The 27,695-nt window shown below is 37.5% G+C and overlaps 1 protein-coding gene across 1 annotated transcript in view; it reads left to right on the forward strand.

The window, feature by feature from the left end:
• TRHDE (thyrotropin releasing hormone degrading enzyme) overlaps positions 1-27,695 on the forward strand; it is a 640,581-nt gene that overhangs the window by 582,306 nt on the left and 30,580 nt on the right. The window contains exons 14-15 of the mRNA XM_075209536.1: positions 36-133; positions 2,243-2,350. Coding sequence (XP_075065637.1) covers positions 36-133; positions 2,243-2,350 — 206 coding nt within the window. The remainder of the gene's footprint in view (positions 1-35; positions 134-2,242; positions 2,351-27,695) is intronic.

The raw sequence follows: 27,695 nt of genomic DNA on the forward strand, positions 1-27,695 counted from the left end.
CTAAATAATTAAAACAAAGTGTATGTTCTTTTCAGGAATATGTATTAAAGCAAGTGGCAACAATGTACTTCCGACTTGGATGGCCGGTTAATGGACACAATGGATCAATAATCCAAACATCTTATCAGACTGAGTATGACATCATCTGTCCATTCATACTTCTGTTATGACAATAATTCCGAAAAATACATTTACTGTTACTTATATTATCACAATAATGCAGGAAAGAACATTCGCAGTTATGCCTCTATTATATTATTTAAGGACTACATGGCAAAGCTACGGCTTTTGTGTGTTGTGTGTTATTTCTGTGGCAGAATTCGCTCTGTTAAATTGAAAACAGGAGAATAATTCTTCTCTATTTATGTTTGATTCAAATGCACAGGTTCAGAAAATATTTTGACAAGGATTAGTCCACAGCTTTTCGTTACTTGTCTTCTCCTGTGTTTTCCTTCCCCTCACACATTTTCTGCTGTAGTTACTCTTTTGAATCCTAAGGGAGTTTATCTTTTATACTAAGCCATACAATGCAGCTTCAAAAGAAGAAAGCTCCATTAGTGTTACACAGTGTGACTGTAGCAGCGTGATGCACCTTTTTCCTGTCTTTCCTGTTTGATTTTTCATTTCTCTGAGGCCCAGCATCTTTGAGATTTATATTCCCCTGCATGACATTTTTAAAGCAAACAATGTTCTGCTTATCTCTTGAGTTACAACCTCAAAGTGATGTTGAGATTTGAACTTATGCTTATCACTCGGTACCAGGATGCTTGCGCACACACACCAAATGTTGCGTCCCTTAACATTCCTACTTCAGTTATACTTACTTTTTTATAGACAGCCTTTTAGTTGAATGGGCTGTATCTTTATCATACTGTATATCAATGTACAATCAATTAAAAGGTCTTTGGAACTACAATATCCCCATGTGAATATAATTAACCGATAACATTTTTATTAGAATCAGCTATCTTCATTTTTGATCATTAATTACTAATGGTTTATGTAATGCTTCAATCTCCCACCCACAATCCTATTTCTTGCGCTCCTGGTTTTCAGTGCTGTTTGTGAGAATCCAGTTAGAAATGTGTTGATCTAAAATAAATTGAACTAGCACATTTTGCTTGTTTTCTGATTGCTCCCCTATTGCTTGTTAAATTAATGTCAGGTTTGTACAATGACAAAAGCCCTAAACATGCCTTCAAGTGAAAGTCTTTTGCTATGAGTGAATTTAGTCACCTTAAAATGTCAGAATTTATTTGACACTTTCATGAGTCGTAATTCTTACATCTAAAGTTCACTGTTGAAATGCTGCCATCTTTGACTGCTGACGCTTTTAAATGCATTGTTGCCTTCAATTCTTTATAGAAAATTAAAATGGAAATCGTTAAGTCTAGATTTGCATCTTCAAAGAATAGTCAGAATTTGCAAATGCTTTTATTTTTTTCAAAGCTGTTGTCTGGCAAACGGCACATTTAAACAATAAAATAACGTAATTAAAATCAAAATTACAGCCTTATCAAGCCATAAAATGTAATTTGAATATTTTACCTGTAAGGATCATAAAATGCAAAGTAATATCAGAAGATAAATATATTAATGAAAATTGTAGCTGCTCAATGCTAACGGTTAATTAGGAAAGGAGCCCAGGATGTATTATAAAGAACACAGCCGCATGTTTTTTTAGCAATGACATAAGTAACAAAATTAATTATTGTGGAAAATGGAACTGCATGGAAGTGAAAGAAATGCCACATCATGCTTATTGTAAAACTGTACACCACAACAGTAATTTTAATTTTTATAATATTCTATTAAAACATATGGTAGACTCAATGGGTCTGATTCATTAAGGAATGTAAGGCAAAAAAATTAGTAAGCTTTCTCCTGGACAAAACCCTGTTACAATGCAAGGGGTGCATATTAGTTATCATTTTGCACATAAGTTAAATACTGGCTGTTTTTTCATGTAGCACACTAATACTTAATAGCTTTATATTACAATGAAATTTAAAGTTGATCATGCCCTTCCCCAATTATATTCCCCAATTAAAGTTGAACATGCCCTTCCCCAATTATAAATCTGTCCCTACATTTTAAATTTAGCTCCCCCTCCAATGCAACATGGTTTTGCCAAGGTGCAAAGTTACTCCTTTTTTTGCTTTACTTTCCTTAATGAATCAGGCCCAATGTGGTTTTGAGTGAAGTTACAAACATAGTATTTATTTTTTGCTTTGTCCTCTAGGGAGCTCAGAAGAGAAGTTATTATGTTGGCATGCAGTTTTGGAAACAAACAGTGTCATCAAGAAGCAGCAACAATGATCTCTGACTGGATATCTAGCAATAGAAACCGGTGGGTGGACATGTGCAAGTTAGTAGTACACATGGATTACATTTCTTTGGTATAAACATTGAGTTCCGACAGCTGTCACATTAAATCAACATGAATGGTTGCAAATCTGTGCTGGAGTCTCAAGACCTATATTTAAGGCATACCTCCCTACTGGGCCGGGATGTCCAGGAGACTCCAGAATTTCAAGGAAGTTCTCCCAGACACCCGGAAGAGTATTCGGACGTGGCCTTTCCTTCTTTTAAAAAGGGTTGGTACCTTGATGATGCAGTTCTCTTCATCTAGTCTAGCAGGCTAAAATTATGGACCCCCCCCCACAGCGGGATGATAGGGAGGAACCACAAATGCACTTTTGGCTAGTGTGAAGTAAGGTAGGCACACCATACCAATAATATTACTTGAACAAAAATGCATAATTTTATCATTAAAAATAATAATTTCAACTTTAAAAGTAATTATTCTGACCTTAAGGTGTGGGCTTACTAAGCTGAGATAAATTGTGTTGTCACTATAGAGCAAAAAATCAATAACCACTCTGTAATATTGGGATTAATATGAGTGCATTAAGAGGTGACCTCACATTGTTGCTTACCTACCATTTAACTTGATTGCAGTTCCCAGCTATGATGTGGAGGAAATATTGAAACCTTTTATACAACAAGTCACAATATGTTTTTATCAGACTGCCTGGCATTTACTTTTTAAATAAAGATTTTAAGTTAATAGCGAGGGTTTAAATACACATACAAAAACACTTTCTAGACTGAACCTATTGATAATTCTTAAAAGAAATTGTTACTTGAAACCTAAAAACTTATTTTTATGAAATGCGTATGCAGCCAGTAGTGAAAGGTTTCAGATTTTCATGAAACTTGGACAACAGACAAATGGTTAGGAAACTCAGCACCAGTTTAAAAGCTACATTTTTCCTACCAAATACTGAACACATCTCATGCAATTATATGTGTGTGTGTGTATATAATATATATATATATATATATATATATATATATATATATATATATATATAGATATATATATATAGATATATATATATATGTATATATAGTAAGATATAAATGGTAAAGGGCGGCGCCTTCAGGTGTATACAATGTATATAAACATATAAGCACAGACGTACACAGAGTAGTCCAGAGGAGTTAAAACAGGACAGTGTCTGAATAAATGCACCGCAGGTGACTCAAAAACACTGTAATACAGGATAAAGACACTCTATAAATGATCGTGCAGAATAATAGAAGTGGTGTGCGTACCAGATATATAAAATCAAACCGCTTATCTGTATAGTGGCTCCTTAGAGATCCCGGAGTATGATCTGCAACCAATTCTCCTTAACGATGGATAAAATGTATGTTCTAAAACAACCGCGACACCAAACTTATCCGCTCATCATAAAAGGAAATATATAAAAAGCCATATGGTGTAGTATTTTATATAAACATTTTATTCAAGTATAGCATTTAGAGTGAAAACTCACAATATATATGCTTTAAATAGGCTTATCTGTAAGTGACTGGTCTGCAGTCTCATCCCCTTAGGTAGTAGAAGTCTCTCAGCAGGCTCCACACAGAAGCTCAGTGCAGGATATTCTAATGGTATGTGTCTCAGGGTGTAGCAGTACAGCCAGTGGTCTTCCAGATGTGGTATAGGGGCTCAACGCGTTTCGTTCATTCAAAGAGCTTCATCAGGAGTAATAGGATGGCTTGTGTGAGAGTTTGGATCTGTTATATGCGATGCGCGGATCACAATAACTTCATTTGTGAACTCATGACTTTTATTCTCACACACAACTATTTTAAATTTTTAGACAAATTTTATCTACAGTCGGCACCGCTATGGGCACAATTTTTGCACCAAGTTTTGCGAATCTTGTTATGGGCAGTTGGGAACAACAATATATCAACAATCCCAACCCATATTCAGAAAATATAATTTTATATAAAAGATACATTGATGATATCATACTAGTCTGGAATGGCAATAAAGAACACCTCAACCATTTCCTTTCTTATCTGAACCTGAATGAGTACAATCTCTCGTTTACAGCAAAAGTTGACACCTTACAAGTAGAATACCTGGACCTAATCCTTACACATACAGGTGATACAGTAATTACTAAGAACTTTATTAAGGAAGTAGACACTAACAGCTACTTACATTTTAAAAGTGCTCACTTAAAGAAATGGAAGACTAATATACCTTTTTCGCAATTTCAAAGGATTAAAAGAAATTGTAGTAATGAAGCCTCCTGTAAAGAACAACTGTCTGTCTATGCCGACAGATTTAAGAAAAGAGGCTACCCTGAGCAACTCATAAAAGGAGCAATAGAAAAAACACAAGCAATCGATAGACTTGACCTCCTCGAATACCATAAAAAGGAAAATAGGAAGGACACAGTTTCATTTATCACCCAATACAATAGCGGTGAAGCAAAAACCAAATCTACTATTAATAAACATTGGAACATCCTGAAGAAAGATCCCGTACTTAGCAGTATCCTTCCAGACAAACCAGTAGTTATCTTTAAGAAAAACAAGAATTTGAAAGATCTCCTGGCTCCAAGCATGCTTGCAAATGAAAAACCAATCACGAACACTTTTCTAGCCATCAAAGGTTTTTTTAAATGTAATCACTGCAACATCTGCAGATATACCAATCAAAAAAAGACTTTTTACAATTTTAACAATAGCAAAGAATACCAAACTAAGCACTTTATGAACTGCCTGACCACCTCGGTGATATACTTATTAGAATGCTCATGCGGTCTCGAATACATAGGAAAGACCAAACGTCCCTTAAAATTGAGGATACAAGAGCATGTGAGGAACATTAAAAATAAAGTTGAAAGCCACTCAGTATCACGCCATTTCTTACAGAAACATAATTCAAATCCTTGCGAACTAAACTTCAGAGCAATTGAAAATGTTACACTAGGTCCAAGAGGTGGAGCCCTAGATACCAAACTCTCACAAAGGGAAATGTTTTGGATCTTTGAATTAGGGACCTTAGCCCCACAAGGCCTTAATGAATACTATGAAATAGCTCCTTTTTTGTAACCCATATGAAGTACTTTAACATTGGATGTCTCCTGCTGGTTTAAATCCAAATTTACTATTATTAATTGAAGATCCATAGTATTCTTTTATTGATACCTATTTATTTAGGAGTGTATTAACTAGTGAATTTATTTGTTTTACATTTATTTAGGAGTGTATTAACTAGTGATTTTATCTGTTTTACATGTTTTCTGTATATGCTTTATTGATATATGTTTTAACTATATGGTTTTAATATTTATCATATGTACTGTATATTGTATACATTTATATATATGTCCTCTTGGCAATATGATCCTCATGTTTGTATATAGATATATAGGGACTTGCAATTATGACATTATTTAAATGTCACTCTGATACTATCACGTGGGCTCCACACAGTATGCCCTTATCCAATATGGCCACCGATGTATCCTTCTATAGGGACACTGCCCACACTCTGTAAACTCCTGTTGCATAACTAGCATCCACCTTGTGAAACCTCTAAAGGGTCCAGGATAGATGTCCCCACAAAGAATCTTACTGCATCATCCACAAATGAATGCAAAATGCACAGCCGCTGCATCGCGGGTCAGAATGCCGTTTTGCGCATGCGCGATGACGTCATCAATGACGCGGGCCCAAAATGGCATCGCGCATTGCATATAACAGATCCAAACTCTCACACAAGCCATCCTATTACTCCTGATGAAGTTCTTTGAATGAACGAAACGCGTTGAGCCCCTATACCACATCTGGAAGACCACTGGCTGTACTGCTACACCCTGAGACACATACCATTAGAATATCCTGCACTGAGCTTCTGTGTGGAGCCTGCTGAGAGACTTCTACTACCTAAGGGGATGAGACTGCAGACCAGTCACTTACAGATAAGCCTATTTAAAGCATATATATTGTGAGTTTTCACTCTAAATGCTATACTTGAATAAAATGTTTATATAAAATACTACACCATATGGCTTTTTATATATTTCCTTTTATGATGAGCGGATAAGTTTGGTGTCGCGGTTGTTTTAGAACATACATTTTATCCATCGTTAAGGAGAATTGGTTGCAGATCATACTCCGGGATCTCTAAGGAGCCACTATAAAGATAAGCGGTTTGATTTTATATATCTGGTACGCACACCACTTCTAATATTCTGCACGATCATTTATAGAGTGTTTTTATCCTGTATTACAGTGTTTTTGAGTCACCTGCGGTGCATTTATTCAAACACCGTCCTGTTTTAACTCCTCTGGACTACTCTGTGTACGTCTGTGCTTATATGTTTATATACATTGTATACACCTGAAGGCACCGCCCTTTACCATTTATATCTTACTATGTTATCGGACTAACCATCCGTTTTTAAGGTTGGCTGCCACACGCACGTTGTGGAGGTGTTACTTTTATTATTATATATTTATTTATTTATTGTCATATTTATCATACACGCATATGCAACTTTGTATCTGTGTTACCATCCATATATTGGGTAAGCGCCAACTGTAGATATCTGGTTTGTTTTCTCTACCCTACTATGTATGTGTGTGTATATATATATATATATATATATATATATATATATATATATATATATATATTGTGGCAAGAGCCCGCTACTAGTGAAGCACACGCGTACAACTTCTTCCTTTTATGGTTCTTTATTGTCAGGATGGTAATAATTGTTTGACACTGTATACTTGCACAGCAATTATGGAGACCCTAAACGCTTACTATACATAGTCCAGCTCTCTGTCAAGATCAGCCAGCTATCCCAGCGTTGATCTCCCTGAACAATAAAACAAGCAGGGTTTTATACCTGACACTCCTCCCACAGGCCTAGCTTGATGGACAGATGACACACCCACCTTCTTTTTAAAAAGGACACGCCCATCCCTGGCTCTGTTTAGACTTTCAGATACACCCTGTCTGTTTGCTGATAGGAAGCAGCTTTTTAAATCTTGTAAGTAAACCAACTTTTACTACACATATAATTTTACCTGGTTTAATCTCCACCTAGGTACATAGCTGTGCCAATGTTTTACTCTACTTCCCTGCTTTCTCTGCATATTGCCAGCTAAATGCCTCCTTTTGTTACAATATATACATATATATATATATATACACATATATATATATATATATATATACATATATATATATATATATATATATATATATATATATATATATATACATACATATATATATATATATATATATATATATATATATATATATATATATACATATCTAATATATATAAGCCTAGTGGCGTGTGTTAGTCTGTGTGTGTGAAAAAAAAAACCAAGCTGCAGCGCCACCTGCTGGGCGGAGTTATACACTGACCTACTTAATTCTTAGTGTGTGTGTGGAAAAAAAACTCAGAAAGGGCTGATATTTGGTATACTAAGATGTTTTTAATTTGTTAATTTAATTTGTTAATTGTTAAAAGTGTTTATAAAGATTTTAAATATATATATATATATTTCTTGAAGGAGAAGTGACAGTTGGGAGTGGTTGGTGGTTTGACGGGGGTGACAGAGCGAGAGGAGTGTGATACTCAGGACCGCTGAGAGAGATTCCTGTGTCTGGATAGACACCTGGATAGATGTGGCGATAAAGATAAAGGATGAGGTGATAGAGAAAAATGATGAGGTGGTGACATGTGGACAAAACCACGTTAAAAAAGGGCGCTTGCGACGGGAAGTAATGCTCTTCCCCTGAGGAGGCCTGGGCTATGGTCCAAATGCATGACAAGAACCTTTTTAACACCTTAAGTAGCTTCATTTGACTAGAATGCATGAGTATCATGCACGGGTTAACTTGTCTATATATATATATATATATATATATATATATATATATATATATATGTATATGTATATATATATATATATATATATATATATATATATATATATATACATATATATGTGTATATATATATATATATATATATATATATATATATATATATATATATATATATAAATATATATATACATATGTGTGTATACAACAGCATACAACATATGTGTGTATGGAACAACAGCCACCAAGCGGAAGACCACATAAAATCACAGAGCGGGCTCAACGACTGCTAAGGTGCATGGGGTGTAAAATTCTGCTGATTCCATAGCTGAAGAGTTCTGAACTTCCACTAATTTTAATGTGAGCACAAAAACTGTGCGGTGGGAGCTTAATGGAATGGGTTTCCATGGCAAGCAGCTGCATGGAAGCCTCACATCACCAAGACCATTGCCAAGTGTCTGATGGAGTGGTCTAAAGCACACCGACACTGAATTGTTGAGAAGTGGAAATGTATTCTGTGGATTGACAAATCAGACTTCTCTGTTTGGCAGTCAGATGGGCAAATATGGGTTTGGTGGATGCCCGTATAATCATCCCCCCCTAGGTGAATTACCAAGTAATGGGAGACACCACGTTTAGCTACCTCAGCTACCAGGAGCTTTCTAAACCCAGGCCATATTATACCCCTTTGACCTATCCAATTAACCACTAATGAACCCATAAATAAAAATATGTCCCTTGCTGCCGTATGCAACGCAGCCCAGTGAACATATGAGTGTCACAGCACCCAAATATGCTGTGGAGTCCAGTGATCTGTAAATGCAGGAAAGCACCACAAAACATTAGCATACATATGCAACGGCATTAAAGTTTCCTAGGAATTGGAACCGAACATGAAAAAGAAAAAGAGCAAGAAAAGAAGCATTAAGAATCGTGGAGACCACACATACTCTGCATCAATAGCATCACATCATACCAGAGGTGCACATGCTCACAAAAACTAAAGAGGAAAACAAAGAGGGGAACATAAACACAAGCAAAGGTAAAACCATAAAACCTTGTGGCGCCACAGAGTAAAAAATGGAGAAATCCCTTCGCGCCCTGCCTCCAAAGGAAACAAGCAACCGACACCGTTTGTCATCGCAGCAGAGAGAGTAAGCGACGAGAAAAGTTAAGTAAGAAGAGGAGGCTGTACATAACACTTATAAACATTAGATTTCCACCTGCCAAGCTCATTTATAGTGGGACCAGACGCGCCAGCAACCACTGCGAATCTGGCGTCCCCGATTCGGAAGGAATGGGTACCGAACTAAGAACTTTCCAGGCCTAGCACAACCACTGTATACAGATGGGTGTAGTCCCTCGTAACGGTACTGACTACGCCGACAAAAAAGAGGACACCAGGAGTACATCAACTTGATACTACAGCGACCTGAAAAAAAAGCTACTTACCCGACTACAAATGTCTTCGTGGGACAACCTCACTGTGTTGCCGACTGTGTTAGATGACATCATAACAAAGCGCGACTTGTCTTAAAGCAGTGATGGATGGACCTAGCTGTGATTGATATAATGTAAGTATTATTTTAGGAATATGAGGTATTAGGGTTAGAGAGTTAAGGTTAGGGTTAGGGTTTACCCTAACCCCTAAAATAATACTTACATTCCATCTATAACAATCAGACAATCAAGGCTGTACATCAGGTAAATCATACATATTGATCTCACCTGCAGAACAGAACTGCCCTCAGAGCCGTCAAACTGACTTTCCACTTCCAACACTGCTGAGGTATATCCTCCACTACTCAGAGACCTGACAAACCGGTGCACCGCAGAGGCTCCTTCATCTTCTGGGAGAGACATGTTACTAGAGATGGGTGGGCTTGGTTCCCCGAGAACCGAACCCACCCGAACTTTGGGTATCCGAGTACCGAGCCGAGTAGGCTCGGTACTCTCCAGCCCGTTCGGAATCCAAATCGAGGCCGAACGTCATTGTGACGTCATCGGATCTCGGGGCTCGGTTCTCGCGATACTTGAAGATTATAAATACACGCCTCCACAGCAATCCATCGCCATTTGACAGAGGGAGAGAGCAGGGTGTAGTCACAGGCTGATTAGAGCAGGGACAGAGAATACAATGTTCTGAATCAAATTGTGCTAACAAAAATCGCTATTGAAGAGAGGAGGATAGAGGAGTTTTTTTTTTTTCAATATTTGGCACTCAAAGTGCTTTTTGGGTGTCCTCCTTAATTGTGCATAAATATTTCTGGTTGTCAAAATTACTATCTGTCAGCAGTATCTTACCAAATAATTTTTAGCACTCCACAGTGCTTTGGGCTCAGAATGGATTCAAAGCAGTCCACATATGAACAGAATGAGCAACCAGGTTCTGTCACCAGTCCTGATGTTAGTGTTCCCAGTACGTCATCTGGGCAAGGCAATGTCAAACTACACAGTGTTTCTAAATCAGTCCAAAAAACAAAAACAAAAAAAAAATGTATTGTGTTGAAGCGAAAAAGAAGTGTTACTGAGCAAAAGTTAAGTGCCGATAAAAAAAAAAAATTGCCAACATGCCATTCTACACACGCAGTGGCAAAGAGAGAATGAGGCCTTCACCTTTGGCCATTAGTGGCAGATCCCAAAAAGTTACCAAGCCTACAATTGGTGCACAACTACTGTTACGCGTCAAAGCCGAGCTGCAAGATAACAGTAAGGCATTAGAGGATAATGTTTGCTCTGATTCAGAAATGACACCAATCCCTGTGGAGAGTCCATCCAACAGTGGGATGTCTAATCGTGAGCATTCTGCTGATGTGTGCCTTAATAGCCCGAGTGTAGCCGGTGATACACAAATTGAGGATGCCACTTTGGAATTAGAAGAAGATGAGGGGGAGATTTGTGTAGGCGATGAGGGCGCCAATGAGGATGTTGATGAGGATGAGGTTGTTAGTGTAAGTCCTGCACCAGTGGCAGCAGTTCTGGCACGTGACAAGAAAAAGGCCATTGTCATGCCTGGGCATAAAACGAAAAAATCCACTTCTTATGTGTGGAATTATTTCTACCCAAATCCAGACAACAATTGTATAGCCATTTGTAGTGCATGTCAATCCACAGTCAGTCGAGGGAGAGACCTTAACCATCTTGGAACCTCGTCTATGTTACGCCATTTAACGAGAGTTCATGGCAAAGTGTTGGAAAAGGCTGAAAGTTCTTCCCAAAAAATTACAAGCACTCCATAATCAGCTAAGACCCTCTGCTCACCGACATCCCGACGGCTACAAAATACACCCACCACACCATCCTCATCAATATACTCAGTAGCGCTCGGACTTAGCCCGGCATCCCACTTATTAAGGTTGGATGACTCCTGCACTATTATTGATTCCTCTGAAGAAAGCGTTAGTCCCACTGCTGCTGCCGCTGTTGCTGCTGCTGGGGGTAAATCGTCAGCCCAGAGGTAGGTCAAGAAAATGAGCAGTCCTACATTTCAGCAATTAACTGTGAAACAATCATTTGCTAGGGGAAGCAAATATGACAGCAAACACCCAGTCGCCAAGCGAATCACAGATGCCATGGCTGCAATGTTAGTGTGAGATCTGCGTCCAATCTCCACAATAAACGCAGCTGGTTTTTCACAGTTAATTGAGGTTTTGTGTCCGCGTTACAGAATTCCATTGCGACACCATTTCTCCCGTAAAGCAATTCCACATCTATACCAAAAAGTGTGTAAAAATGTAGAGATTGCGCTGAAAAATGCCATACTGTCCACTTAACCACAGATATGTGGACACTTGGAAGTGGGCAAACCAAAGACTATATGACTGTGACAGCCCACTGGGTTGGTCATTCACCTTCACCAGCAGGAACAGCAGCAGTATGTACACCACTACGTAACATTTGTCACAGGCAGGCCACTCTTTGTATCACCGGCTTCACTAACAGGCATACAAATGACAATTTGTTACGCAAACTGAGAGATGTGATTGATGCATGGCTTATACCACTTGGACTCTCCCCAGGGTATGTCATTTCTGATAACGCCAACAATATAGTGCGAGTATTACAGCTGGGTGATTTCCAACATATTCCCTGTTTTGCTCACACCATCAACTTGGTGGTGCAGAGCTTCCTACGAAATAATTGTGAGGTGCAGGAGATGCTTTCGGTGGCCCGTAAAATTTCGGGCCATTTCAGGCATTCATCCACAGCATGTAGGAGATTACAGCAGCTCCAAGAGCAGTTTAACTTGCCCTGACACCAACTTAAGCAAGAGGTGGTAACTAGGTGGAATTCCACCCTGTACATGCTTCAGAGGATGGAGGAACAGCGCAAAGCCATCCAAGCATATTGCACAAGCCATGACACTGGGAAAGGAGGGGGGATGTATTTCACTCTTGCACAGTGGGGAATCCTTTCAGTGCTGTGCAAGGTGCTGAAACCATTTGAAGTTGTGTCGTGTGAGGTGAGTGCAGACTCTGCTAGTTTGAGCCAAGTCATTCCTTTAATTAGACTATTGGAAAAGCAGCTTGAGAAAATGAAGGAGGAGCTGAAAGCAAGCACTTCAGCAAAGTATGTTGGTCTTATCGATCAAGTACTTAATTCGCTTCACAATGATCCTCGAGTTATTAAGATCTTGAACTCAGATCAGTGCATTTTGGCCACTGTGTTTGATCCAAGGTTTAAGACCTACATTGAGTCTTTACTTGTAAATGAGCGAGATGTGAACTTTTGCAAGGAACTATTGCTGAGCAAGTTGGCCGCTGAACTGGGCCTCGGCTTGACGACGTGTCCTCCTTCACTTTCTCAAGCTGCTGCTGCTCGTAAAAAATTTAATTTCCCAAAAAGAAGCAGGGAAGACGCAGGGGGCAGACCAGAACAATTTAACATCTGGGCTGGTTTGAAGGATTTTTCTAAAAAATGTGTCACTTTGCCCATAACTCCATCCAATACGAGTATAAACATGCAAAGGATGGTGGAAGATTACTTTCAAGAGGTAGTTGATATGGAAATGTCAGACAGTCCCTTTCCATACTGGGAAGAAAAGCAGGCTATTTGGAAACCCATGTACAAACTTGCTTTGCAATACCTAAGCTTCTCACCCTCCAGTGTGTACTCTGAACGAGTGTTCAGCACAGCAGGGAACTTAGTCAGTGATCGCCGTCGAAAGTTACTTCCCAAAAATGTGGCGAAAATTATGTTTATAAAAATGAACTACATCTTCCACGAGGAAGGCCTTCACCATCCAAGAGATCCAAGCACTGACTGTTCTCTAATGGCGGATTCAAGCGGCGATGAATTGATAGTCTGTGATGATGACGTACACACTGATGAGGGTGAGGATGAAGCTGAAGATGATGACGATAACATCTTTTTAAAACTTTCTATGTAAGTGTGGGGTGCAATCTACCCCCAAAGAGGAAATGGACTTGTGGCATTTCCATATCACGTACCGTCTTGAAAGGCTGCTGTTTGGGCAATTTATCCTTAAGGGTAGGGTGTCATACACAGAGTGACCCCAAACTGGCTTTGTCCATTTCAATTAATATTGTACAGTCTATAACGGCTGAATTTTTTTGTATTTTCGACAAGTGGAGGGTGGCCTAGAGAGCCAGAAACCAAACTGGCTTTGTTCATTTCAATTAATAATTAAACTGTTTTTTTGATGATTTATTAGCTTTACAATTAGATTACTTATCTATGAAACAGGTGGAGCACTAAATTGGGTTATTTTAGGCCCAACACCTTAATTTTCCAACAAAATAGCAAAACAAAACCAAACAAAACCAAAACCAAAACACGCAATGGCGGTTTTGCAAAACCAAAACCGAAACACAACGGTAATCCAGATCCAAAACCAAAACACGGGGGTCAGTGACCATCTCTACATGTTACTGACAGAAGCCTGAGACAGGGAGCCACAAGATGCAGACCTCTGCCCCCTACTCCACTATTTGTGAACCCTATGCTGATATGACAGATCACACACCATATTGTCTGTCCCCTTTATTACAACTATGCCTAGACCTACTCCTGGACCGGGATCTATTCCAAATGGCATTACTCCGCCTCCCGCCTCCACTGGTGGAAAGGTGACTACTCTGTGGGGTTGCATCGCGTGCCACAGCCAGAAATTGAGTGCCATCATGAGACTGAATTGATTTGTGAACATTCTCCTCTCTTTTAGCAGGGGAAGCCCCTTTTGATCAAAAGGGACAGTACTGCAAACTGAGGCCTGTAGAATGCTGAGGGCCCTGCTACTCTCCCCAACTTGCTGCCTGAGCCTAGGCCTGATGGGCCTACTGATGGTGAGGGGAGCTACCCCAACCACCTTATGTCCACACTGGGGGAGTCAAGTACTTCCCCCAGAATAACCTGTGCTGCAGGACCTAGCCCCCCGAATCACGGTGTGAAGGTGCACCCCTGCCAATTGTTCCACACGCTGGGGGACACAGCTACTCCCACCAGCTGAAATATGGCCACGGGACCTAGCGTATTCCTTTTAGTGAAACTATAAACCCCTGAGTACTAACTACAGTTTAATGACCCAGCCTTAGATTTTAAAAAAAAAGCTTAATTCATCCCTCAGTTCATTCTTACATTTTTTTCTAAGTCTAAGTTCTCCATTTAAAAGATTGAGATATATAGCACACTGGACTTGTTACAGAACCTTTTATCTTTTAGTCTAATTTAATATTTACATATTAATATATATATATATATATATATATATATATATATATATATATATATATAGTTTTAATGATTTTGAAGTAAGTTCAAACATGAAAACTCAGCTCTATTTACTAATAAATGTATTCAGAGGTCATACAAATTACAAGAGAAGAAAACTCAGTGATAATAAGTATTCTAATTATTTATGCTTCCTAAGCTATTTACATAACACAAACACAAGCCTATTTTGCAAACACTGAGCAATTAATATGCATATTGTATCCTTTCATGAACATATAACAAGATATGAAATATATATCTACCTTTGTTTTAGAAGTCAAAAGATCCTTCATTCTGTTTCCTCATCAACTGACTTCAATTCATCTCCTTTTTCTCACTTCATCTCCTTACTGAACTAACTTCAAAATGTACCATTTTTATACCATACCTCCCCCACACGTCCCTGGAATATGTTTACTACAATCGTGCCTTTCCAATAATACAATTTTACTTTACATCACTAGTTGACTTTTGATAAAAGCTCACTTGAGACCTTTTGGTGATAATCTGAGTACAATGGACAAACCCACTTCTAACTTTTTGTGTCTAACTAAATGTAAATTCCACCTTTCCATGTTTTATGACCTAATCTGTTACAACCATCTCTAATGACATTAAATGTGAATCAGACATACAAACTTAATTAACTAACCCCCTATTTGACACATTTATGCATATAACCATATCTCTCCTGACACATCTACTTCTTACTATAATCTCTCTCTCTCTCATATAAATATACATTCTATGATCTATAATATTTTATGTCAATCAATTTACCCTTACTTCTACAACCTACTAAATTTTATTTTATGTAAACAATCACCTATATGGTAACAGACTAATGACAATAATCGTATACAATGGCTCTTATACCTTTAATGTATTGTGTCATTTGTGGCCATACATGTTGCCATACATGGTAACTTGAACGTGCCTGTTTATTTAGTATATGGAAAAGACTGACAGTGTGAGCACAAAAGATGCTAAAAAAATAAATAATCTACCATGTTTTACGTGAGAAATGCTGCAGCCCATTAAATGACTGTATCTATTAAATGTTATTTCTTTGGTTTGGCAAACACACAGGTTATTGATGTTTGGGTTTGCTCAGGATTTCTGGTCAAGACATGACTCCTATATGAACTATAATTGTGTTGAGTTCTGTAACTAGTCACAAATCATGATCACTGTCATTTATTGAAAGTTGACCGACAGTTGCATGAGGTCAATTGAACATCATTAAATCCACTGAGAGGTGCTAACATCATTTTAGACATAGAAAATTGCTATCCGGTGGCCTTCTACATGATGAATCATTTGAACTTTATCCATGCAAGAAGGAAATTATAGACATATAGTGTCCAATACATACTAAATAAATTGAAAAGGTGTATGCAAGTTTACATATATAGTATCAGAATTAAGTTTCTAATAAGTGTGTATATCAAGAATCATAGAAATTGGATGTTTTTCTTTTCTTTTTCTAAATGGACAGTGATTATAATACGTATGATGTATTATTTTAAAACTGTGTACCCTTGGCTACCTCACATTGCAACTAATCACACATCACATCTATGAAGAGGGTTTAATATTGCAGTATACTAGAAATATAATATTGTACTAATATATATATATATATATATATATATATATATATATATATATATATATATGGCATAGGTACAACAGAATGAAAGCGCAATGGTGATGTTAACAGATATTACTGAACAAGGTGGGTAAATAATAAATAAGCATATGGATTCAGTTCAAATCTCTGGGTTGGTAAATCAATAGATGGAGGCGTACCAGAGAGTAATATAAAACCAGCTTATCTGTATCGGGGTCTCCAGGGGGGAATCCCAGCTCCGCCTAGTGGATCAGGAACGGACAAACAGGAACCACAAACGATATTTCTTAGATACGGCAGACGTTCCAAGTGTATACACTGCTCTCAGACTCCAATCAACCAGATAAATAGAGATAAAGGAGCTATATAGTATAGTAATTTATATATACCAGATAAATATAAAAAACCCAATAATTGGGAGCGTACCAGAAAATAGTGTAAAACTGGCTTATCTGTATCAGGGTTTCCAAGGGGGGATCTCAGCTCCGCCTAATAAGTCAGGAACGGACAATACAGCGACCGCAATAGACGATATTTCTTAACCACGGACCGACGTCTCAATGGAAGTACCGCTCTCAAACTCCATTCAGCCAGAATGTTAAAAAATAAAGGAGCCATATAGTGTAGTAATTTATGTACAATGGATTTATTCAGCAAACATAAAAATGCAAACTCACATTCAGCAAGATAAATAAAAGCTTATCTGTACTCAGCAGTTAGTCAACTTTTACCAGTATGGATCCCTGGAAGGTTTCTGGGTATTACCGGCGATCTTCGCACAGAAGTATCAGGTATATAACATCAAAAATGGTCAGGGTGGAAGTATGACCTAACTAGCATATACAGAGATAGTAATGCCTCAATGCGTTTCGTCTGGGTAGACTTCATCTTGTCTTTTCCTCCTGATGAAGTCTACCCAGACGAGACCCCGATACAGATAAGCTGGTTTTATATTACTCTCTGGTACGCCTCCATCTATTGATTTACCAACCCAGAGATTTGAACTGAATCCATATGCTTATTTATTATTTACCCACCTTGTTCAGTAATATCTGTTAACATCACCATTGCGCCTTCATTCTGTTGTACCTATGCCATTTTATTTTCGGCCTTACCAGCCAGTGTTTTGAAGGAAGGCTGCCTCCTTACATGGAAGAGGTATATATGTGGGATTGAATTGATTTAGTTATTTATACAATACTGTGTTGAGCGCCAGTGTTTACATCTTGTCTGCTACATATATATATATATATATATATATATATATATATATATATATATATATATATATTACATACATGCATGGTTAGCACATTATAATTTATTACATGTAATGCAAGACCATATATATATATAGTACATGTCTTTCAGATACTCTTAAATGATCGCAGGTAGGTCCATTACTGTAACATTATCTTTATTATTAGTGTCTTGTATTGCAGTAATTGTATTACAATATTGGCATATTATAAGACAAAATGTACACACAGAGAGTTAGCCGTTGTTTTTATGCAGCAGGGAAAGCCTTACCTTGAACAAGCACATTCTAAAGTTGGGTACACTTCCAAAGAGCTAAGGATTGGGGGTGGTTAACAGGCACCCCCTGCTATAAAATAGAAATTAAGAGGACAAAGGCAGACACAGGATGCAGGAAGAGAGTGTTGCAGGACAAGCAGACTAGGGGGTAAATGTATCATACCCCGGTTTTGTCAACTCGCGGGAGTTCGGCGTCTTCGCAGCTTAAATTTAAAGTGGCGCTGCCTTGTAAAGGGTTTCCCTTTACAAGGCAGCGCCGCTTTAAATTTAAGCTGCGGAGACGCTGAACTCCCGCGAGTTGACAAAACCGGGGTATGATACATTTACCCCTAGAAGTCATAACTCCAGGATTGTGCCTGTGTTGATATGGTAAAGTCCCTGTGGACTATGCTTTCTTTATGATCTCATAGACAGTGTGAGGACATCAAACTCAGTCCCTACCAAGTGGGTAGAAGAGTGAAGAGCATGGCTCATCAACCATGACTGAGACACTGGTGAGCTATAGGAGTGTGTAGATTATAATGTGGTGAACCCTCTGGTATTGTTGCATTTTTTGCTATTGCCGTAAGCTGAGCATTTTTCTATTTATGGTCCCCTATAATTTTACCTAGAGGTCTGTTTGGTCAGCTGGATGCAGGGTATAAGTAAGTCTTCCCAAATACACTTTAATTTAAAAAAATTACAAATACACCCACTCTTATTTGAACAAAAAAAAAAACATTTTTTTAACCTGCTAATGATCAGCTACTGCATATTTATTTTGAGCTTGAGGTTATGTGTCTCTTACCCATTTATTTACGAGGGCCGGGAATTTCTGCATTTTGTATCTATTTTATCTCACATTTTCCCTCTATAGTTCCCATAAACTAAAAATATATGTATTGTAATATTATATCAAAGTATACACTACCTATCCAGAAAATAGCAATATAACATATACTTGCATAGACTAAAAAATGAAAAACGTATATCTGTTTGAATCAACAGTTTGCAAATGTGAAATCTGGTCTAGTCACAAAGATTCAAAAACCTTGCAGTCTTGAACAGAGTGTAAAATATAATAAATAAATAAATACATTTGTGCCCTTCATCTTTTCTATTTGACCTGACATAACCAAAGCGCTAATGGCACTGAACACTTACCAACGCAAATAAAACATTGTTCTTGATCCTCATTTTGAGTTAACATAATCTAGTGTGGCAATAGAGGCAGTTTGCCACATACTATTAAAGAAGAGACTAGTAGTTTCCCCCGGAATCTGCAGGCTCAGGCTACAGACAGGGTTAAGTCTGCACACACTTCCACACAAATAGCATAGAAAGACAAGTTGAGCATCTGAGTGTAATTAATTAAGGGAAAAGCTAGAGTAGTGCTTGGGAGGAAGCTTAAATAGCTGGACTTGTGCTGTGGGTGGTGTAACCGATGCAGTGGGTGTCCAGTGCCCAGTTAGGGGACTATCTGTCTAGTTAGTCTTAGGGTTGCATGACTGTAAATATTTTGGTGTGATTGCTGTTCATTCCATCATGATAAGCCTGAATAAAACAGCAAAGTGATTCAGCAAACCTGTGTCAACAGCAATTGTTTGGCGTGCTTTTCGCAAGTGGTATCATTGTGGGATTTGCAAAAGGACAGTCAGATCATGCTGTCCACCCAGCCAACAAATGCAGAGTGGTGAATGATACAAAACCTACTTAATACAAATATATTTGCTGCAAATGTGGAAAAAGCATTGGTGTTTAAACTTTAAACACATAAGCAAATGTTTAAAGTGTTTTTGTTGGTAGCAAGTAGTGCAAAAGTCTGCTTACTACAAATGTATATTTGCTGCATATGTGGGAAATGCATAGGTGTTGCTGACTTTAAACACAAAAGCAAATGTGTAAAATTGTTTGATGTTTGTAAGTGTGAACTACAAGTGACAAAATCTTTTTCACAAATAAAACTGTTAAATGCTTATGGAAGCAAAATGTTGCTTTCCTACACGTCAAAACAGTCTTATGGAGGAATTCTTGAGGGCTTTGGTAAATGTGGCCACTACACAGCAGGATGAAGCAGGAAGCATTGCTGAATGTATTCGCTACGCAAAAAGTGCAGCAGGCCCAAATGCTGCAGGTCACAGTAGCCAAGATAGAAACTACTAAGCTCTTGCGTGAAGAGCTAGCTCAAGTGAGGCAGGTACATGATGTGTCTGTCTTGCAGAAATTGACCGCCTCAGATGTTGTGGAGGCATATCTCTTAGCCTTTGAGAGAATTGCCATAAGACTTAAATGGCCACCAGAAGTCTGGGTGAAGCTCAACAGGCTTATGTTGATTTTTCTGCCTGACAGGCTTTCGTCTATCAGCAAGTAAAGGCTGAGATATTCGCTCGGATAAATGTGACTTGACGGGGAGAGTTTAGCGCTACCATGGCTGGCGTTATTTCCCGGGTGAAAGTGATTCACTCACAGCTTTCAGAACTCTTAAACTGTTAAAGAGTTGGTTGCAGCCAAATACCAATTCACCTGATCGCATGGAGGAGATACTAGCAATTGACCACTGGGTCCGTGTGCTTAAAAGGAGCTTACAGAGATGGGTGCTACAAGTACATCTACAGTCTTACGAGGAGCTTGCTATGACAATAGACCATTATTCAGCACTGCAACACATGTCTAAGGTTCCAGAGGGGAATCCAAAGCTATTGCTCAAGCAAAAGTCGACAGCACGGCTGGCGAAGCCAGTAAGAAAGATTTCTCCACCTGTTTTGAATGTGGTGAACCTGGGAATTTTTGTGCTGAATGTCCAAAGCAAAAGGAACCAATGAATGATTCTATTGCTCAGCTGGGATTAGCCTTTTCTAGTTGCTGCACCATGTGTAGTGCTTGGGAGTAAGCTTAAATAGGTGGACTTGTGCTGTGGGTGATGCGACCAATGCCAGTGAGTGACCGATGTCCAGTTAGGGGACTATTTGTCTAGTTAGCCTTAGGGTCGCATGACTTTGTAAATATTTTGGTGTGATTGATGAAACTAGTAACTGTTCATTCCATCCTGACAAGCCTGAATAAAACAGGTAAGTGGTTCAACACACCTGTGTCAGCAGTATTTGCTTGGCGTGTTTTTCACAAAATTAAAAAGGAAAAATAAAGCAAAAAGAACTAAAGATATTTTCCACTTCACCAGCATCAAACAAAACTAAATGAACAAAACTGAGTTATAAAGGCCACCAACCAAGCAGATACGTTTACGTGTATATATTGTCTAATATTTTCTCTTTTCTTTTCTTTAAATAATAAATGAGATGAGCAGGTTTCCAAAATATAATATTTCTATAGTTTATTAAAAAGATATTATACATAGATACAGCCATACTGGACGAAGCAGGCAAACGCCCAGGGTCTCAAATGCCAATTGACACTCTATATTTGATTAACTCATTCTCTTATAGAATATGTTACTACTTATTTCTTTAAAACACACCTTCCCAGCTTACATCACTGCTGGTACCCTAAGTCTCTATAATTAAAGTGACATGTTCATTTTGGATTGGTCATCTTGACCTTATGTGGAGCCAATATTTCTTTGGCCTTATTCAGATATTGTGCAATACTGGAAATTTACTAAAAAAAACATGTCTCTTGTTATGTAATTTCTGTATTGTGCAATATGTGTTTTTTCGTTCTCTTAAAAGCACAGAAACAAAATTCAAGTTCATTGGTTCATTCTATTCAACTAATTGGTAATATAGGGTTTTTGTTAATTATTACTTCAACAATATATAAAAAGAATGGTATTCTCAAAAGACATCACATCCAGAGGTGTCATTTACACTACCTAACATAAAGCAAACAGTTGACATTAATAACAACAACTTGCTAATTTCAAAATACATGTGAAACTAATATAATTCCCAGGCAATCCCCAGACTTCATAGCAAAATTTGGGTAAGGGCCCAGTGATGCCGCTCAAAAGAACAGAACAGGAGCCTCTTCTGAGCACATCCAGTGCATGTATAGTAAAGCCCAACTAGGTTGTGGGCCTCAGAGGAGTGTGGTGACCCAGCATTGCCAGGCTTCCCTCATTCCAGGTCCTGTAGTAGCCAAACCATTTGCAGGTAGTGGTGGCAGTAACCTAAGAGGTCTAAAAAGGCTCAACATATGAAACACCCAATATAAAAATTGTAATGTAAGTATATTTACCAATGTCAGTTGTATACATAGAGTGGTCTAGATTAATGTGTTAAAATTGTGTTACAAAATGCATGCAATTAACCCTATAGACAAAACAAATATAGTGCTAAAAATATCAGACAACACTTCAATCCAAATATACATATTGGGCTATATTTACTAAACTGCGGGTTTGAAAAAGGGAAGATGTTGCCTATAGCAACCAATCAGATTTTAGCTGTCATTTTGTATAATGTACTAAATAAATGATAACTAGAATCTGATTGGTTGCTATAGGCAACATCTTCACTTTTCAAATCCGCAGTTTATTAAATATACCCCATGCTGTTGAATTCAGTATAGTTGCATGCTCTAATATAATTATTTAATATCAATGCAAGATGAAAAGCTAATATTCTTCCAAACAATACTTTAAAATAATTTTATATTCATCTTTTTGGGTTGCAAAATCTGCAGCTTGAAGATTATTTAACATCCTCGCAGCATAATAGTGTCACTTAGTTGGCTAGGTTAATGCCCAGCTGCGATAGCAGATCAACATAGTAAAAGTAGAAAAGTGAAGAGATAAATAGACTAAGCTTATATATTTATATATTACATATGTTGTTTTTTTTTAACTGGGGTATGATACTGGGGCAATTTTGTCCCTGTCTATTTATACATAGACTCCAGCTCATCATGGATGGCTAGTATAAACAAAAAGCAGTGGTTACTTGTTTATTTATTACAGCAGGACTAACCCTCTCATAGAGAAGCATTAAATTTGCCACCTTTAAGATAGTGAGTTATTTCTGCAGCATTTAACTGAGATGTCCCAGCATTGTACACTGTTACATGGCATTACAGCATAATAAATTGTAGACATAACTGAAGACTATTGTCAGCAATGCAGTTGATGGGGAGTGATGGGGTGAAAATTCACAGCAATACTGTTTAAATGTTAGTCTTCTAAACAATAGTTGTGAATATAGATGAGTGAGAAATCTCAGCAAATTTCTGTTCATCTATAAGATAAGGACCGTAACTTTGCACACTTTTATACTTAAAGGGGATGAACACCTTTGGACATCCTTCCTACATCTCTCTTTTGTAGCAGTGAGCTGGAGATTTCTCCTCTGTGAATCCCATTCTTAAATTAATATCTGCACTAGCACTGCTCTATTTTTTGTAGTCCTATAGCACTGGAGGACTAGGGAAAATTCAAGCACGTATCAATGGGAGGAATGTATTGGGCGTTGTATCTGATTTGATATTTGTGGCACCCGTCTAAGTAGGTGTTACATTCACTATACATCCAGCACTCATATAAATTTCTACCCACTAATCTAGTTCACCATACTTGAAGGATTGTAAATATGCAGTAGTTCCAGATGTAAAATTAATATAATAGTGGAGAAATTTTATTTCTCCAGAAATTTACAGTAAAGGTTATTAATATGAGTTATTCTACATAGAGATCCTCTTTGAATATTTGATTTATTCAATATCTATAGGAATTGTAAACTAAAGTACTGTCCATATAATTCAAAGGAACAGTGCCCCCAATGGGGAAATTATCATTAAAAATGAAAATGAAAGAAATCTAATTACCAAACTACATCTTTGTCTAAAACTTCTTTTCAGGTATGGACATAGGTTTTAATCAGCAGAAACATTCAAATAAATACATTTCAAATAGATTATTTTTAGAAAGCTATCAAAAAAAATAGTGTTAGCATTTTGCCACCTCAAACATAGTGTCCATATTAGTACATTATCATTTGTCAGATTCAAAGTTGCAAGCGATGATTGAGTATGAGAACTGATGTATGACATGCGATGACTGACAAACAGTGACTGACAGGTAATATGGGATAAGTGGTGAGTGATGAGTAATGAGTGACGACTGACTATGACAAATTATGAGATATAACGGAGAACAACAGTGGTGTGTGATGAATCTTCAAAACATCATACTTCAGTCATGAATTTCATTTTAAATGGTAGCATTCAGGCCTCCAAAGGGAGCTGCTCGTTATGGATATTTCCATCAAGTAAAATGTATTCCCTATAGTTTATATTCCAGTTAAGCAGTGAAAAGCAGAATTATTATATATTGATTTTTTTTTAAGAGTATTTTGAAATGAGTGGTTAGCAAACAGTTTTGTCATTCCTGCAAAGTATATTTTAAAGGATTTTTTTTACTGTAGTCAGTGACAGAACAGATCACTGTTAATACCCATATTCCTAATAAATCAGAAATAACAGGGATATATAACGCTATGTATTAAAAAAAGTGTATGTTCTCTAACAGAAGGTGCTTATTTGTACAGATATTTTCACCATATAAAATGTATTTCCAATTGTTTATACAATCAAATAACAACTATCTGCTCCGTTTGCGTCTTCTTATAAAATTATAATATAGATTGATGATGTGACAAAATAGACACCATACAAGCATAACTGAATGATCAACATAATGACTACATTTTGCATTGGAAGCCGTCTCTGGCATTTACAAAATACTTCATTTCTATGGAAATACCCACTAATTATAACTGAACTTTTGCAATTTTGCTAGTAATGAATGTTAAATATACTTTTTTATTTTGATTTATATATTGGTTAGCTTTCTAAATTGTTTCTTATTAAATTATAATATAATTATCTGCAGGGCAGCTTGACTGTACTCGGAAAGATTGCTTGAGGTTTTTTTTTCTGTATTGATTTTCTCTGGAATTTATTATATTGCCTGAGTAGACCCTTTATTTGGTGTCTCCCAACCAATGAGTCCCTGCTAGTATGTGTACACATTGGCTGTCACAACCCCCAGTTTAAAGTAGGTAAATAAGTGATTCTTAATATGTATAACTTGATTGATAAATTGATGTGATTAAAATAAGTGAAAACATGCTATTTAAAAGTGTATTTTTTTTTTAAATGAATGCTATTTAAACTGAATTGAATAACTTATATTTAGAAAAAATCTGTTTAAAATAATAACACGTTAGAATTCCATGGTGATTCGCAAGAGTTAAAATGGAGTGATCAGTTTCTGCTGCAGCTCATCTCCTTCACCTTCCTTCCTGCTTCAGGGCAGACAGCTTGTCTCCAGGGGCAGCATATAGGAGTCATAGGGATGCAATCACTGGCTATGTGCAGAAATGATGACGGGACAGTGAATGCACTATTACATCTTACTGATACCCCAGCACCCCCATTCATGCTTGAGTCAGAGCAGCCAGAAGAAAAGAAGAAGAAGAAGGAGAGTGAAGGAAAATGCACTCAGCAGAATATTTCTGCTCCTGCCCCCATGTGCAGGTCCAGGCCTATGTGGCTTGCATTAAAATATACCTAATAAATCTACTGAAAGCTTGGCAGCATTGGTTCACATTTTAATTTTCCTAGCAAGTATACATTTGCACTGTTCTATTTAAGCTTTTTAAGCTTGTATTTGAGTACATTTAGCTCTCCATAAATTATTATTTGCTAGTGCTGACTTGTTGACTGGTTTCTTTTATCTAAAATATAGGATGGATTGTGACATTTGTACATGCTGACAGGATATTGATTTTGTCATGTTATTCACACTACATGGCCTCTGTAATTTATCCATATTACTTTAAGAATTCAATACAATATTGACTCAATTTTTTCAATGTGCAATGATATCAGTAATGGTCTTTAATACACATTGTATTAAAAATAATTATAGGATTAATGAATAATATAACCCTTTAGTATGTGTGATACGGAGCATACAGTAATGCTTTCACAATGTACAAAAATAATTTCTTTTACCTTTAGATTAATCAATATCCGTTCAGCTTTCATATTTCCAGTTGCTTCATTATTCCTACCATGCATGCAGTAGATCTAAGTCGATATATAATTGTCTGTGTGTATATAAGTATGGTAAACTAAAATATAAACACCTGTCAACATACTATGAGTTCTTAAAATGATCTGGTAACAGTTGGTGTGATGAAACAAGCTTGGTATCTACTCAACCAGCCTGTCCCTCGTTTCTCACAAAATGTTTAGCTTTACAACATGTACTTTTTATAGCCCAGTTTATGTTCCCCAGCTCACCAGAGTACAAATGCAGTGTCTAATTACATGTGGATAAGGGGACATTGTAGCTGATTGTAAATATGTATATTGTTTATTGTAGATTATTGATATTGCAGTGACGCTGTTATTCATTGTTCTTAAAGTGAAGCCAAGTGGGTTATGGGTAAGGAGCAAGTTCCAGGACACAGATGAGGGGCTGACTGCTATCTTATATCTGGAGGTGGGGAAGGCCAATTAGTATCCATTGTCCATTGTCCAGTGTCCTCCAAAGGACTAGTCCAGACATGTTGTCAGTAAATCAGCAGGGGAGCTTCTGTGGAAGCACAGCTCATCTCCATTCCCCCCTAAAACCACCTGATCCAGCACTCACCAATATTTAGAGGGAGAGAGTCAGGGGTTTTCCCAGGGAGGGGAAAGCACCATGGAAATTTGACCCTGGATATAAGGAGCCACTCCAGGTGGAGGTCTGTTCATTTTGTTGATTGATTCCTGGAAGGTGCAAGGTCTGGTGCTGAGTTGCCGTTCTCTACCAGTGGACTACATATGCAGCTGAGAGGGATCCATGGGTTTTGGATTCTGCAATACAGGACAACCAGGTGACTGTAACTCCATAAGCTAGTGGGGTGAGGGACAGATACTATGATAATCCTGCCTGGTATTTATTTACTGTTTGTATATAATATTCTAGTAATTGTGTTTATTACAATAAATGTATTGTTTTACTTTCTAACTGCATTTGCCTGAGTGGCTATAAGAACTATAGAAGGTACTGTTTAGGTGTCCCTGGCATAGTAAGGCATCCCTGGTTGGCCAGGCAGCGTGACGTTGGTAGAATTGGGCCAGTAAACCTGGTAACTTCACAGTTGGTAAAGGCAAAACATAAATACATATTACCTATGATGATAGTGGATGACCTGATTTAAAGGACCTTAAGCTGAGCATTTAATAGGGCAGCATTTGGGGAAACAAAGTTTTCGCTTCAGAGGTTCTCAGTGAAACAGGGGAACATTAATAACCAGAAAAGAAAGATTTGAAGAAAAACATTAATTTGCTTTTGTTGAGTGATCCTTTAAACCAGTTAAATCTAATGTTTTTGTAGCATTATAGAAAAAACTCAAATACTTAAAATTGTTAACAATATTAAGGACATCTAAAAAGGATTTAATTTATATACAACAGCTATATAAATTTTATCTTGTCATAACTGAGTTATGAGCATATGTGCATGAAGTTGGCATAATGAGAACCTGAAGGAAACAGTCCCTGACAACAATGTTCACATCCCAGGCTTTCACAGACAACCAGGGTCCTGCAACAGAAATGCATATTATTATGAAGCCACCACAT

The sequence above is a fragment of the Mixophyes fleayi genome, chromosome 4 (genome assembly GCF_038048845.1).
Source record: "Mixophyes fleayi isolate aMixFle1 chromosome 4, aMixFle1.hap1, whole genome shotgun sequence".
NCBI classification, from domain to species: domain Eukaryota; kingdom Metazoa; phylum Chordata; class Amphibia; order Anura; family Limnodynastidae; genus Mixophyes; species Mixophyes fleayi.